Source organism: Aythya marila (genome assembly GCF_965140915.1).
Source record: "Aythya marila genome assembly, chromosome: 6".
Lineage (NCBI taxonomy): Eukaryota > Metazoa > Chordata > Aves > Anseriformes > Anatidae > Aythya > Aythya marila.
Window position 1 is genome coordinate 10,637,459 of NC_139047.1, and position 16,746 is coordinate 10,654,204.

Genomic DNA, 16,746 nt, shown 5'->3' on the forward strand with positions numbered 1-16,746 from the left:
CCAGTGGATGGGGAGGAGGGACTTCTTTTCAAACCTCTTCAGTTCTTCCGTGCCTACCCGAGGGTCTTACTCAAAGCCCCTTTTCTAAATTGCTGTGCTCAGTTTTAATCACTGTCTGCCTCAAGGTGCTGCTGAAGTGTCACATTGCTGCTCTAAGCAGTCTGCAGAGTGGCTGCTGGAAATGGAATTCTGATTCCTGAAGTTACTGGGCACTTTTGAGTGGGAGAAATGCTCTGGCCTCTTTTAAGCTCTACTTTCTCCTTAAAAAATGAAGACCAACCCCCCTTCCAGTTCTGCACCGCAAATGTTTGAAGCAGGAAGATGTCAAGACCTAGCACAGCGAGATTCCCATGTTATTCAGGCTCTTTTCACTCCCCAAGAATGTCCCCAGGAAACCTTCAACCACAATGACTGTAACCTCCCCACCTAAATAAACCCACAAGATTAGCAGCTTAATGCAGCATTCTTAACTTTATCCCTATATCCATTCTGAATTAATGGATGCAACAACGCACAACGAGACTCTCATTAGTCAGAGATACTTGAATTGCCTTTGAAGAGATAAACACACATGCCAAAGCGCAGGACAGCCTGTCCTCTACAGAGATTTTAAAGGTCTTACTGCACTAGTTTTAATACTGATTTCCCCAGTGAGATCAGAACAGCTTGCAGAAGGACTGGGATGGCTCCCAGCTTGCTTCACCTTCACTGACACAAACTTCTGCACTTCACAGCTCCAACCCGTACCAGCAGAACAGCAGGCTGTGAAGGCAGGAGCACCAATAGAGTCCTCTCCCAAGAGCCAAAGCATCTCCCTGAATCTGCTGTTCCCCGTGCATCTCCACTGCATGCACAGTAAGACCAGATTGCAGCTGCCTAAATCCAGCTCACTGTGCAGTGACCACCCACAAACTTGGATAAGGGCAGGCAGCAGCCTGACGCTGAAGATGGAGCTGCCAGGATGATGAAGAACTGGAAGGGGTGTCCTCAGGGCAACCCACCAGGGAATCAGCTGGGTGAAGGGGGCTATACTCACTGTGTATCTCGATTACTTTCTCCATTGAGTGCACTGCGTTAGCATTTGCTCTCTGCTGGAAAACCTTTTCTGGAAGAGGGTCAAGCTGCAGGGAGAGAGAGGAAGAACGAAGAAATGTTATCACAAGCTAGAGACCAGGCATTAAGCGTGATTTAGCAAATAGCTCTGCGGCTTCAAGCCTCCACCCCGTTCCCCTGATCCCTATTATCTGCCCTTAGTTAAATATCCCAAACATACAGGCTTCCTAAGTGCTCTTGCGATACAACACGCAGCCTCCCCCAGCCCGACACTCCTCCGTGCACACGGAGCGCCGCAGCTCCGCCGAGCCCAGCAGCTGGGGCTCTTTGGAGCGAGCCTGCTGCAGCCAGAGATGTCTGCATCTGTCTGCAGAGACCAGAAAAATAAGGCAAGTGATGCTGCTGGCTGTTTTCACAACTCGTCTGTTAAAAACCATTGCTCTGATCTACCTCGTTGCAAAGCTTTCACTATTAAGACAATGACATGAAAATAAAAGGGACTTAAAAATATGGCAACAACCACGCTTCTTTCTTTCCTCTGGAGAAATAAAAGGGGTAACTTTCAAATTCTTCTTAATACCTAATCCATTATTGACTCTTAACTGAAAAAAATCTGTATCCTATGAGTAAATAGCCTAATTTTGGTACAGAGAAACAGAAAAACCTTGCTTTAAAGTAACACTCGGCACGGCTGTAACTTCAGAGTCACTGGTGATGCCTCCTGGTAGCTGCTGGGCTACTTTCTCCTGGGCAGAGCAACATCAGATCCTTACGTTCATCTTTATAAAAATGTACCTTGAAGATGGCAGTAAGGATGGTAGTTGGGCAATAAAATTTAGTCTTTTTTTGATGCTGGCTTCTTTCTTCTGCTCTCCATACAAAAACAGTGACAGTAGGTAAATGCTGCTGGTATCGAGGCTTTTGATTGAAAGATGGTGCAGAAAGCCTCCCAGAAATGTGCACACGCACACAACACGCAGGTATCTTTCTGGGCTTGGATCCCTTATGCTGTACATGCAGATGGCGTGTGTTGTGTCTGCCTATGATGTTTTTTGGTTTGCTCTGCCACACATCCCAGCCTCGAGCGTGCTGGCAAACCGAACTAGTGTTCAAAACAGTTGCACACACGTACTGCTCGTTCTCAGATGTAGCATTCCTGCCACTGAAGAGAGTCACCATTTCAGGAGGTTTCAGACCACTTCAGGAGGTTTCAGCTTGCCTGTGCATTGGCATGGACCTGCTGTGGCTGACTGACCATGCAAACAAGACCAACACGCTGACATCTGCATCCCCCTCTGCCCTTTATGAAGTTATTAAACCTCATGTTGAAAGTACGCTGCCCATTTCGATTCTCATTCGGCAAGAAACTTGGGCTCAAAAAATACCTCAATCAACATAGTTATTACTAGTTGTTTTTTTTCCCCAAGGAGCAAGAGAAGACCACAGAGAAGAGATACATCCACGTGGCTCCTGACATGCTTTGGGATCAGCAGAAGCCTTTTAACGCTGTGCAGACACAACTCCAACAGCAGGCAGGAGCCTGGGAGATCTGCCTGGGAGAAAAGGCAGATCTCCAGAGCAGATCTACCAACTTATATATATATATAAAAATAGAATAAAAATGATCAAAATTATGAAAAGATCTTCCAAGGGAAGGAGACTGGGTGACGTTCTGGAGACTACCGATTTCCTCTAGAGCAGCAGAGGCATCTGCTTAGTAGGTGAGGATGTCTCCGCAGAGCAGCTCTACTTGGCTCCCAGACATGGCCAATGGCTTGGATTCAACTCACATGAGCTCAAGACGTCTTACAACCAACTCAACACTCAAGAAATAACTTTCAGCAGAGCTGCTTCTCTCCAAGCTTTTTTTTTTTCTTTTTCCTTTTTTTCCCTTTCCTTTTTTCCCTCTGGTTCTCCACAAAGAACATGAATTAATCACAGGTCTCCTCACAGGTCTCCTAGGTTGGGTATCCAAAACAAGAAATGTTCACAGCTGTTGACCGTGGCCAAAAATACTTGTCAATGCCTATCCAGGGATACTCCTCAGCAAAGAAGCAGCCACAGTTTAATAGTTAATGAAACTATGGCAGAGTTTAACTGCAACTCCTGCTCAAAGCCAAGAGAAGCTCCAGCCAAGAGATTTGCTCTCACGACCACATGGCAGCCATTTGATAGGTACTCCATCAGGACTAGAAATTGCTCCATTCCAGATTTAATAATTACAGATTGCACTTTTTTTTTTTTTAAATAAATTCTCTACTCTAAAAATAATTCTGGCCGAGACTAGCTTCTGTATGACATTAAGTGAAGGCAGAAGCTATTCCTGGACAAATCTTTAAGTCAGAGCTTTCTAATGCCTTTCAGTTGATACTGACATAAAGCACACAGCATCAGGCAGCTTAGCCATGTGCTATTTCACAGATGAATCATTTCCATCATGCACAACTTCTCCTGAAGAACGCTCACAGACAACCGCCTCACCCATCACTCTCTTGGAAAAGGAAGGAAATTCCGCTGGGCATTAGGCAAAGGTTTTAAGCAACTGCTTATTATCACCTTCACGTTCGTTCAGGATGTCCAGAGTCACGCTGGACACACCTCTGCTACTCGTGCAAGAAAAACAGGACAGTGTTTGTAGCAGGGACTGGCAGTGCTCCCAAGGCACAGGAGCTGCACACTCTGCTCTGGGCACGGCGCTGGCACTGAGTCCAGCCTGCTAAGGCCACCGATGCTCTGGTGTTTAAATAGCAGCACTGCTCCCCGGGAACAGACAGAGCAGCACAGGCATCGTCAGCATTAACAGCTCCTCCCGCATGATGCCTGCCTTTAATTTTTTCCGCTGCAGTCGTGCTAGTTTTGAACAACTAAATTTGTAAGTAAAGCAACGTACGTACATTTTTCAAGCCACCTCGCACAGCACTAACTCATTTCACATTAAAATAATCTGCTGCAAAGCTAAAGCTCTGTTTTAATTTCCTGGACAGTTGGGAACAAGGCGGCTCTTGCCTTTGCATAACGCTTTTCCAGAGCGGGAGGTTTGATCTCTGCCGGTGAACGCAGACGCTTTGGGGACTGGCACTGCTCCCCTCATTTCCTACCACTTCCCCGTGTAACGCAGCCACCTCTCTTCAGTGAGCAAACCTCCCCGCAGCCCGTCGCCGGCCGCAGCTGGCTGTCCATGTGCGTGCATGCAAAATTGTCTAACACGCTGTATATCAAACTTCATCAAAGGGCCGCGGGACAAAGCAACAGCAGTTCCCTCCAACTTCCTTGCATTAAAAAGATTTTATAAAAGACCTTGATAAAACTAGTATTTCCTGCTTTTTGATGTGTGGGTAAGCGAACATTATCGTGATATCTGTGCAGTCTTACGGCCCACCTAGGAAAAGTGAGCACAGGTCCATCTTTAAATATTTAAAAGCGCCTCATAGCTGTCCTGATTTGGTGATTAAAAAAAAACACAAGGATTTTTTTTACCTTTAAGGATCAATGTTCACTCTGCTAAATGAAAACACTCAGCCAGTTGACAACATCCAAGCTCTCGTGAGTGCTAAGATCTCCCCGAAGCTACACCCTTCCAAACACATTCATGGCTTGGAGCAAGTGCTTATTTATTGCACACAGATCCTCACACCACATTGTGGTCACCCGCCTGCATCGTAGCAGTACATTAAGCGAGAGGAATGACATCTTTCACATGTTATTTCCTCAGTCTCTCCCTCAAAGTGCATCCTGCCACTACAGCTGGCTGCATCCAAACTTGGATGGAGCTGAAGGGATTGCCTGTATGGACAACAGTGCCATCACCATCACCTTACGAGAAATAGGTGTAATGTAAGCCCTGTTCCTTCTATGCTGATGTAGCAGCTGGCTCCTGAGTTTTCGGCTGTCCCGAGGGCTGAGCACAGCCTGATGAGCTGGATCACGCTGAGAGCCCTATCAGAACTGTCTGGCCAAGCACAAGGAATGGATGCTCTCTGGATGCTTGGAGATGGGATGCTGGATGACTGAAGCAGATGCTTTCTATGAAACCCAGCTGTTTTATCTATTTTTTGATATTTTTTGATGTTTTGATCTATTGGTCTGGTTACTGAGGCTTCCCCGGGCACTGTTGTCCCTTCACAAAGAGCGTGGATATTGCGACACAAAGCACTTCTTCAAAGAAGAGTCAGCAAACAGGAGATCTGCGCCTCCACGCAGATCCAACCTCCCAGACCCGAGAAAGGCTGATGGTCACCGAGTCACTGCAAGCCTGCTGAGGGCTCACCAGCAGCCCCAGAAGTCAGCTCCTCTTGGAGGCAGACTTAGAGCTGAAATACTGCTTGGTTTCTCCTCTGTGGTGCTGCACCTTCAGATGGTGACCACGAGGCTTCCATCAGTTCCTGCACTAGGGCATCTTCAGCAAAGGGTGGAGATGATAGAGCCTGCTTGTGTTCTCCACAGCAGGTAAAAGCTTTAGGAGGAACCTCCATTTTCCAATGACAGGCAGGAAGATTTCTTGCCTTGTCGCCAAGACTGCTGCCTTCAGAGGTCAGGTCTTTTGCATTTGAAGTCACTGCAGCAGACTCTTCATGTCCTGTTGCACTCATCACAGCTTTTTGAGACTTGTTCATTTGCACAGGGTGCTGAGGGCAATCTCTTAATTAAAAAGGCAGCCTAAAAAATGCAAACACACTAGCCAAGCCCTGGGTTTCTCAGCCACCTCCAACTTCAAATCTGTATGGATTCTCTCCCGCAAGGCTGCATTTCTTAGCTATATGTAGCCTGAGGAATCGCACTGTGCTGCTGTTTTGATGTGCGTCATCAATCCTCAGCAACTGCTTTGAACAGCTCCAGAGTCCCTGCTACAACTGCAGCAGATAACAGGGACCATGTTCATGGCTCCAACTGGGAGAACACATGCTTCTCTGAGTGAGGTGCAATTTTCCTAGGTGGAAAATTAATGCAAGGCTTTTTTTTTTTTTTTTTTGCAGTCTACTGTGTCAGCCCAAGACTCAGCCATTTGGATTACTGTGGTTGTCCTCCATGTGGAGAACACGTGTCCAGTAAGAAGGAGGCCTGACCCAAACAAACCATTTGCTCATACTCACAAGCCCACAAATTATAGAGAAATACATGTATGCTTCTCGAACAGAAATGTATGCAAAGGTACAGACATGGCAGATGCACAAGGCCCCCAGTCTGAGATTTGGCTGCTCCAACTGATCGCCGTACTTACTTGCTGCAGTATTTCTGTAGGGCATGAAGAGCCTGAACACCTTGAGCCCAAAACAGGTCAAATGCCACCACTGGGAACATTTCAATTATCAGTCATGCTGGAAGAAATGGAGCCAGCTGCAGCGGATGCTAATAGCCATCCTTCTGCATCAAGGAGGATGGCCACGAGGAATCTGAATAATTTATTCTTTAATTCCACTGCAGCAAGAACAGGAAGAAAAGCCGAGGTATCTGCCTCTGCAGGAAAACACCCCGACTTCTCCAGAAACCAAAAACTAGACTTCCTTTTTGTACTTCTCTGCCTTGCTCTTATCTTGCAATCAAACACCCTGGCTCTTCCTGCCAACTTCTGTAACACAGTTAAGGCTTTTTCAACACAGCAATGTGCAGAATGTAGAAAATATAATGTCAAGGAAAAAATACAGTAGAAAACAGTGTCAAGCAAGCTGTCCGGTGGAGAAAATCTGCTGAACCACTAGGGAGGAGGGCTGCAAAGAGAGGGGAAGACTTGGACAAGTACTTCAGAATGAAATTGAACTAATCAGTCATTTCCCTGGAAGCCCAAAGCAAACTACTTGGAGAAGGAATAAAAGCAAATTTTTAGTTATTTCAATCCTTTTAAAGTGCGGATTGCCAAACAAAGGTAGTTGTAAAAATAATATAGGATGTGCTCATTAAATCAACCTGTCTCCTTCAAATGGAAGGACAGGAAACAACGAGAAAAACTGGGCAGATTCCCTGTTTTGGAGAGTAAAAAGCCCAAAGCCAATGCCACAACTGGAAACTCCGTGGGACGAGGGGGTAGAGGCTGAGGCACCTGGCAGGTGCCACCAGGAACGCCACTGTGGCCTTGTGGTGGCATGTTTTTTGTTTCCCCGTACCTCGTTTCCCAGCAAAGCAGAAACACATGCTTCTGAGGCGTCGCAAATGGCGGTCAGGTCGTGGCCTCCTTCGAGGGCCAGCACGACGCGGCCTCCGGCCAGGCCCATCAGCTGCTTCGTCAGGTACCCGAAGCCTGCGAGGGGAAAGAGGAAATGCGAGAGAAGGGCAGAGGTTGTCGCTGGAATCAGGCTCCTGGCGAAGGATCAAAGCGTTATAAAAAGGAATTACATCATATTAAAAAACCACAAGGGATCCGAGCGGACTTAAAGGCATAATATAAGCCAGGTTTGATTTTTCATGCGCTCGTTTCGGAATTCCAGCCACGCTTCCCCGCTGCAGCGGCGCGGGATGGATCCGCACCCCGCTGCCCCTGTCAGCCTCCCCGCTGGAGGTTATCCGGGCGAGGGGCACCGCAGGCCCCCGGCAGCCCTGTTGGCAGCCCCTGGGCTCGATGTGGTGGCAGAGGCCACCCGGGGAAAGGGAGGAGGAGGATGGAAGGAGCCACCCTCGCCCTGCTGCATGAGGCTCGAGAAGGAAAAGGCGACGCTGGAGAAGTCGTGCGGGAGGCACCGGGGGAGGAGGGCAAGGGGAAAGCAGCGAAATTGCTGCCGGTGCTGTCGGTTGTGATAGCGGCATCGCAGCGCCCCAGAGATATTTGACATGCAGTCCTTAACAGACGTTCCTTCCCGTATATAATATGCTATAAAAATTCCTGGGGCACCGGGGCTTTGATCATATGACACACAATACATTTCTACCCTTTAAACAAAACAGAACCAAGCTGTGAGGATTTAAAAAACATGTCCTCAGACCAACCCTCCCCCTCAAAAAAAAAAAAAAAAAAAAAAAAAGATCCAAATGAAAGAGAACTCTGCACATTTCTACCCTCACCCATGCTCCCTGCTTTTTGTTTTGCAGTGTCTTGTAGCCTCTGCAGTGCCTTTGCAAACTGGCAAGTTAACAGCCAGATAAAAGACTCATGGCCGAGCACGTAACGCAGTAACCAGCCTCACATTTTGTGAGAGTAGCACAACATGGGAAATACAACAGGCAGGTAAACAAGAGCTCTTTGTTACAAAGTGTTTCTGGATATCTTAAATAACTTCTCTTGTAAATCTATTTCACTTTATTCTTGTATAAAGTTTATAGGTTCAGCTACCTTGCAAAGGTCTGAAGTTCACCGTACAGAATAAGTTTCCTGACTGAAGCAAACTCTTAAAAAATATCCTTTGGCTTCTGCAAGAAAAACTGTTTTCCTGAATGACCCTAATTACACAGTACCAGATAAATCCAGCACTGTGAAAAAGGAGGCGTTGCGTGTGTGTGTGTGTGTGTGGAGTTGAGTGCATCTCCTGTGCAATGCCAAACATTACAGATTCAAAGCAAAAGGGACGTTCTTGTGGACCCATGTCATTGTTTCAAGGATAGAGAAAAAATATACTTGGCCCCAATTTTTATTAAGGTATCCTAGAGGAAGAAGTAGATGTCTGCTAGTATTCAGAGCAGGGGTTTATCTTTTTATATCTGGCATTGCCTCTTTCTGCAATTTTGCATTAAAAAACGTAACTTTTTCTAATTAAGCAGCTGTCTTCCACCAAGATATGAGTACAAGTGACATGGTAATTTCCTTGAGTAATTTACTTGCACTTAAAGTGAAATATGCAATGCTTCAAGAAAGCAAAGGCTTCAGCCAGACTAAAATACATACCATGTAGTGACAAAACAAATGCAAATGCAACAAAAAGTCTGAAAAAATTGCCATTAAAATAAGGTATTTGAAAGCAGACTCCCAAAAGATAAAACCTGGATATATTGTAATTTGGCCCCCAGGACAGCAACAATTTACACCAGTTTCAGATCTTTGCTGTTTTTCCATCCACAACTTACATTTTGCCGACAGGTTATATCCTCCCAGAGGTGTGGGATGGCCTTCCACCGCATCAAAACCAGACGACACCAGCACAACATCTGGGGCAAATTCGTTGGCAATGGGCATTACTACCGTTCTGCAACAGAATTGAACAATGGCAGACGCGTTACTTTGGCTCTCAGACAAACCAAGGAACACTTAAGCCATCTAGAAAATGGTTTATAAAGCCTCGTGGTGTTTCTCCACAGTAGCAAAGTCCATTTCCTTTTTAATTAGCGGATGAGAGCCTGGCTGGCAGAAAACCTTGCAATACTACACCACACAGTATAAAGTCAATATGCCTCTCTCATGTTATTTTTTCAACAAGGTTTATTTTCTCTGCTGACAACCTCAGGTTTTGACCAGGGAAATAACTTGCCATACATTGTGTTTTCCATTTGTGATCATATCTTGCTTTTCATATGTCAGGGCACCGAGGGCATAAGGAGAAAATAAGACAGCATCTGGCCCGGACTGCAAAACCACCTGGAAAACCTGTCCTACAGCAACCTCGGTGTGTGGCACTTGTCTCCTAGCTACAGCCCCGTGCTCCTCCTAAACATCTCCATCAGTCTTGGCAGCATCTGCAAAGCCATTTATTTTTTCCATGCTGCGCTTTTCATTACCCATAATGAAAGGCTGGGGATGTCGTGGTGCAGGTGAGTGCTACCCTTACCACTGCATCGTGCAGCTGTTTGGGGCACTGCCAGCCTTGGGTCCATGAACTTGCTGCTCAGCTGGCCCACCAAGAACCAAAACAAAAGAAAGTCGACAGGGCTGGATGGTTACCACAGGCAGTGAATGAGCTTTAACATGCAAATATCCAGCCCAAATATGCCCAGATCCAGTTTCCCATCCTCTGACATCTTGTTCTCTAAAAAAGGACCAAATTGCATCTCTGTGGTTTCTCAGCAAAATGCATCTTCGCCCTGATTTCTCTCTTCAATCTACTAAATTTCTGTGCAAAATCCATGAGGTTGCAAACACCCCGTATTTCCCACGTCAATACGCCAACTAAGCGAAACGGGAAAGTTCTGCAGAGAGCAAGTAATTGCTTCTTCATCTAATAGCTCCAGTACAAACACAGCAGAATTGAAATCACAGCAATGAAAAAAGTGAAAGCAACGGAGCTTCTGAATAAACATGACAGTCACACACAATCTTTTCTGATTAACAAAGCCTGTAGTAAGCACTCTTGGATAAATACCACCTTACACGGGGTACACGCATCCATGGGCTTGAAAATCATTTTCAGTTTCTGGATCAGGCAACGATAACTGCAGGAAATGGTGGAAAAGCAAGGAGGTGCACAAAGAGGTGTTAATCTCAAGGCCCCCTGTATACAGGAATATTTTCCAAATTATGTTCTTTTTCCCGTATAAGCTTACCAACCCAATCCTGGAGATACCTCTCCAGACCTCGGTATCAGCTGTACAACTAGGGAATCCTGAACACTGCCATCCCTTATGGTACTGAAGATGGCAGCATTCCCCGTTTCCCTGTCCTAGGAATGGCTACTGCCAAGGTTAGTGTTCTGGAGCATGAAATGAATTTATATACCAAAACACAACCCTCTAGGTATCTTTGTAGCCGTGACAGCTTCACCTTTATTGACTACAGTGGTTACAGAATGCTCTGAGAACAGAAAAGGTCCTCCTTGATTGAGTGTAGTAGTTATTGGGTGCTCTGAAAATCAGAAATCCCCCAGGAAGGTCTATTTTGTGCTGAGATTGCCCAGGTGCTATCAAGACACAGAAGCTCCCATCTCCTCTTACATCTGTGTTAAACAGCCACAAGACATCTGCTAGCGTCAGCAGCTTTGGTATTTGCCCCAAGACTGATCTGATCTCATACCATTTTGCCCTCTGCACACTTCAATTTAAGGTAGTATTGCCATCTACCATGCAATGAGCCACTTTCAGTGGTAGTCAAACCCATCACAGAGTTTTCACTGCCAACACTGAGCAGAGACACTGGGTACATCGCAGGGCTGGTTCGGATGCTGAGACACCGTGCAGCCCAAAAAAACCTTCAAACTTTATTTTTTTTTGCAATCTTCCTGCTTTTGAGTCTCACTGCACAGAGACACGGAAACCTGCACAAAAAATGGGATCTAATTTTCTTTTCCCTGCTATGAAAATAAAGCAATTCTCTGCTGGTGGTTATAGGTCGCAGTGCTTTTTGGGCAGCATTCGCCTTCTCTGTACTGAGGAAGATTTTAATTCTTACAGAATCTGAAAGTGGAATTTTATTTTTTTTCCTCAAACAATTTAATTGCCGTATACATTTTGTCCTCAGAGAGATTATTACATAAGGAAGACAAAACAGTGTATTTTCCTGCTGCTGGCTTTTCAGCCGACAAAGCCTGGTTAGTGAAACCCACAGACACTTTAAGTAGAAACCACCTCCTTGACAAAGGACTAAACCAGCAGTTTTGAAGCAAGTGCACGTGGCAAAGCTTTTTTTTTTTCCCTGGGCTTTGAAGTACTGCTGAGCTATTTAATTCCTAACCCAAGCAGAACTGCTAAAATCATCAATTTTTTTTTTCCAAAGCTACAATACGGCGAGAGCTGCTAGAACCTCAGCTGCTGCGCGGCATCACCCGACGGAGCAAACCCAAACCCGTGCGTGTGTCTGGCAGCATCCAGCCACCAGCACAACCACGGGGCCACCAGGTTTTGCTGGCCAGGTCCGAAGGCACCCGAAGGAGAGCCCCAGCGCGGCGAGAGCAGGTTGGAGATACCCTCTAGTGGCACAGACACCGCACAGGCAGCTCCGACTGCTGGAGGTGAAACCCATCCGGAGAAATTTGGGGAGAGAAAAAGCAGTGCTTGCTGGTTAGACATAAATCAATTGGTTTCTGACAACGGTTAAAAGAAGCCGTGCTGAGGATGTCCAGAGGACGCGGTGACCATACTGCAGCAACGGGCTGCCCCCTGCACACAGCTTCATTTTTAAGTGGTTATTAGTGCTCTGAATGCAAAATAAATTTCTACCTGGTCCCTCAAAATTTTAAGAACTGTGAGCAGCAGGGTCCCCTGGCTCCCCATCCAAGATGAACCGACAGAGGCTGCCCAACATACAGCTTTGTGCTCAGGGGGCTGGGAGATGTGTGTGCTCGGAGGCTGCTGAGACCCACAGGAGTGCCAGGGGGCATTGTGTCAGACCAAATAAGCGAGGTGATGCTTTCAGTGCCGTGACTGCCACGCTCACCCAAACACAACAGCGCCGTCAAATCCGGACTTGAACCTTTCCCTTCATCCGACTCTCACGGGCTGCTCTTTCTGCTGACTTCCTCCTCTTTCCAGTGTTACACCAGCGCTCCAAAGCCGCAGCCCCAGCTCTGTTTGACACTCACCCATACATGTGCAGCTATATTTTTGCCCAGAGAACTTTACCCTGGTCTGAATCAACACATGGTCAGCGTGACGGCGCGGAGCACGGGGATGGGGCTTCGGAGGAGCTCCAGGCTTTGCCCGGGGCTGCAGCGTGCCAAAGCCCTCCTGCCTCTGCGCTCCCTCCTTCTTCCCTTTTAATTGAAACAAATGAGACTCACATGTGAAATTTTAGGACTGAGGCAACCGAAAGCCCAAGTGAACCGTTTTCAAGTGATGTATTTCTGAGATTTCATCTGCGGACAGCGTTTCAGGCACATTTAACTCAGTCTTTCGGTTTTGAATTTTTCTTGTGCACAGAAGAAAATACCCTTTTCGCTCAGATCCGTCACATTAAAGCTAAGTCCCAAGAGAAAACAACAATTAAACTTCAAACAAGCCTATGATTTTGCCCTGATGATCATACTATTCACAGATTTAAATTACTATCAAGAAGGTGAGCAGCTTTCTCTGAAACTGGGTCTTTCAACTGAGGGCTAAGGTGGCTGCAAAGTTATTCACTGGGGAATGAAAGGGTTCACAACACTGAATCTTCATGTCAAGCCATGCCAATTTTTTTTTTAAACACAAGGGTTATACCTTTAAATTTTCTATATTTTGGCCGATTGTTTTGCTTGCTTAGTACAAAGTAAATCCTTTCGTTTGACTTTGAATATGGCTAAGCTGAACAGTTATGCATTAATACTGATGGCTGCAAACAGCAAAACCTGCTGATCATGTTCTGCAATCATTTGGGGGGAAAATATACAATTTTCTATGTATTTTCCAGAAGACTGAATACTTCTTAGTCTATTTCTGGCCAATTCACCGATTAAACGCTTAATAAATGACAGGCAGATTAAACAGTTCTACGGGGGATTCTTTTAAATGCTCAATTGCAGCGAGCAAATCAGTGCAACTTAGAAGGCTGAGCACTTTTTTCAGAACCTATTTTCCCACTGCTGGCCATATAAAACCAAACGCTATCCACTGCTCCGGAGGCTGATCGGCTTCCTGAAGGCTCCAGTCTTTGTTTCTCCAAGCAGCCATCTCCACGGTCATTCGCTACGTCAAAAGGGATTAGGAGTTTGGGGACGAAATAAGCATCAGAGAGGACGAAATTTAAAATGCAGAAACAACGATTCCAGGCAAAACACCACCAGCTTCCGCCCTCCCCCTTATTCACTTCTGAAATGTTTTATGGATCGAAGGAAAGAACAACCCCCCCCCCCCCCCCCCACCAACTTGGCTCCCAAACCCGTTCAACGCTTGCTCCGGTCTGTCCGAGAAGGGCAGGAGGAGGAGGAGGGACCCCTCAAGCTACAATCCTGGCTTTGCTTCTGCTTGAGGTGTTTTAAATAAAAATAAAAGTAACACGAAATCAAACCCTACATGGAATTATAATTGCGCGAGAGGCTGCCGTCAGGGTTGGAAAAAAATCAGATGAAACGACACAACTGCTAAAATCATCAGGAAAAGTTTCTTACAGCAAATTCAGAGGAAAACTCCTGTGTATAATACAATTTAATTTCACTAAGTAATTGTTGTTCTCGTGCAACAGGGATCTAGCCACAGCCTTCACATTTTTTCGGCAGGTCTCCTAGCTGGGTTTGCATACTATACTTTTACACAACCTTTGAAAATGTCATGAGAATTTATAGGAGCAAACATTATTTCTTGTATAACAAGTCAGGGAACAACAGACCCTGGTAAAAAAAAAAAAAAAAAAAAAAAGAAAAAAAAAGGGGGAATTTTACAACCGTTTGTTTCTATAACTACGGAATAACAGCAGTGAATACCAATAACATTTTGATGAGTTAGGGACATTTTAAATTATATGCCCCTGCATTTTACGCGTTAGAGTTTAATACATTTCTGCATAATCTGTGAGATCTGTATTGCCCACATACTTTGGTGGTGACTTCAGCCGTGGAACATTTGCGCAGTAAATGGTCAGCTAAATTATAATGTAATGCTGTCTAGGGCAGGCAGAGCGCAGTTACGATAGCGTGGAGGAGAGCCAAGCTCTCAGCGAACTCCCAAATCACTGCTGTCAGACTCAACGTCTGTTAGCGACCGGGGCGACCCCACCCTGCTCCCCCCCAAATTTAGCAGCCGTGATTTCACCCCAACCTCGGGACGGGACGCAGCGTGCGGCTGCAGCCGGTGATTTCAGTCCTCAGTTATGAAGACAATAAGCGACAAAGTGCAAGGCACGGCTGCTCTCCGCTTCACATTTTTAACTCTTGTTCTCACTTGTGAAATGGCTCGGCGGCACTAATAAATATTAAGAGGTCACGCTACCCTGTCCAGCACAACGCTGCAGTGCAAACACAGGGAGGCTGACACGGCTCGAAGAAGTGATCAGCAGAAAGCCTTTGAAGCAAGTTACTGTTCTTTCTCCGGGAAGGGTGGAATGACGTGGTCTGAAGCAGGTTTTCAGTGCGGGGATGATAAGTTTAATTGGGATTTATTTATTCATTCATCAGGAGGCTGATTTATGAGGACAATTATCTCAGTTATTATTTCATTAGCGCACATGCTTTCATCAGATCCGAATACCTGTTTACCCTGAAACAGGAGAAAAAATGGAAAGCATGACACATATTTTTCTTCCAGTGTTTTTACACAGAAAGATGGCTTTCTTCCTTAAAAGCAGACAAGCACGTCAAGAGTTAAGGCTTAAAAAAAAAAAAAAAAAGGAGAAAAAGAAAAAGTATATCAGTATCTTTGCCTAGCTCAAAGGATTTCCACTGATTCCTCTGCAGACTTCAAAGCCTCACAGTTTGGCATTTGGACTGGTTTGAATTAAAGCTCAGTTCTCCACTGTGAGTTTCCAAGTTCATGGTGAAAATGCCTGCTGCTTCTGGAGTTCATTATGGCCAATTTTCTTATCTTTTCTTCATCTTAGGTTTGATCCCCAGCAAATGCAACGTGGCATTCGATGGGGTGGAATAACAAGGTGCTGCCTTGAAGGCATGCATTGTCTCAAGGGGCGAACACAAGAAAAGAAGAAAAAAAAGGATATATGACCCATTCCCTTCACTTTCTAACTCTCAGGGGACTATAAATTGAAAACTTCAAAGCATAATTTTACATTAAAATCAATAGAAAGATTCAGGAAAAAAATGTTTTTCAAAGAAGCTGGTTAAGATTTAAAAAGGTCACTTGATAATGTATTATCATGACCAAACTTGGCATAAGATTAAAAAAGCCTCCAATTTAACTTATTGACTGAAGGTGTGCACATGGGGCAGGCTCCGGGAGGTGCTACCTATGAGGATGAGTCACAAAGCACCTCGCTACCCAGAAACCACGGCAAAATAAGGGCTGAGAGTAGCTACAAAATATGTTCCCCAAATAGCTGCAGTCTCTGGGCAAAAAGACACCAGCGTCTATTAAGGAATGGCTGGCAAAGGTCTCACGGCGTAGACTGGTCTGAACAATTTTCCAGGAGCCTTGAAACTCAATTAATATTTAATAGCAAGTATGTCACTCAGCTGCGAGTTACAGGTTCTCTTTATAATGAAGAGATCAGTCTTGTTGACTGCTGGGATAAACAGACTTCCACTTTGGAGGAAAGTGCTGCTTTCCTGTAACAGGAATAAAACATCAAGACAAATGACAGTTATTTGACTAGATGTTATTTTAAATTGTATACATTCTTTGAAGGCTTTTTAATGGCATGCTGAGGAGTAAAAGCCCTTTTTGCTCAGTATAACTGAATACAAACACACGGAGAGTGGAGAAGAGAAAATAATGCTCCCAGATTTAATGCATGCAATGCTATTCCGTGAAGCCGACATTCCATCTGGCTATTGCCAGAAATTTGCATCTCATGTTTTGGCACGTGTATCCCCCTGAATGTATGCAGGGTGTTTGCCAGAAGCACACTAAATTTGGTTTGAGGACAGAAAACCACTTCAACTGGTAATTGTTAAAAAAAGAGGCACGCTGGGGAGGCAGGACCCACAGCATGTGGGGGGACACAGGGTGGAACAGGACAGTCTCAAAGAAAAATGAAGCCTACACATCCAGGAGCCCGGGGAATTCTATTCCTTCTCCTGGAAAGAGTATTGGAAAGGAAAGTGTAGTCTCACACAGGCCTCTATTCATTACTGCATTACTTACAGGTTCTCCTCCACTCAGAAAGATCTGTCACTGTTTCATCTTGTTATCCTGCTGCTTCCAGAGTTAATTTTAATACCTTCTTTTTCACGTTCTCTACGGGTCTGGGAGGCAAATGTATCAGCCTAGGCTTGCAGCAAGTCCCCAAAACAGCAGTGATGTACAATCACACTATTGAGGTAC

General features: G+C 45.4%; 1 protein-coding gene across 8 annotated transcripts in view; it reads right to left on the minus strand.

The window, feature by feature from the left end:
- HDAC4 (histone deacetylase 4) overlaps positions 1–16,746 on the minus strand; it is a 233,773-nt gene that overhangs the window by 6,552 nt on the left and 210,475 nt on the right. For all 8 annotated transcript variants that reach the window (XM_082763106.1, XM_082763107.1, XM_082763108.1 and 5 more), the window contains 3 exons: positions 9,040–9,158; positions 7,152–7,285; positions 1,037–1,121 (listed from right to left, as the gene is read on the minus strand). In XM_082763106.1, coding sequence (XP_082619232.1) covers positions 1,037–1,121; positions 7,152–7,285; positions 9,040–9,158 — 338 coding nt within the window. The remainder of the gene's footprint in view (positions 1–1,036; positions 1,122–7,151; positions 7,286–9,039; positions 9,159–16,746) is intronic.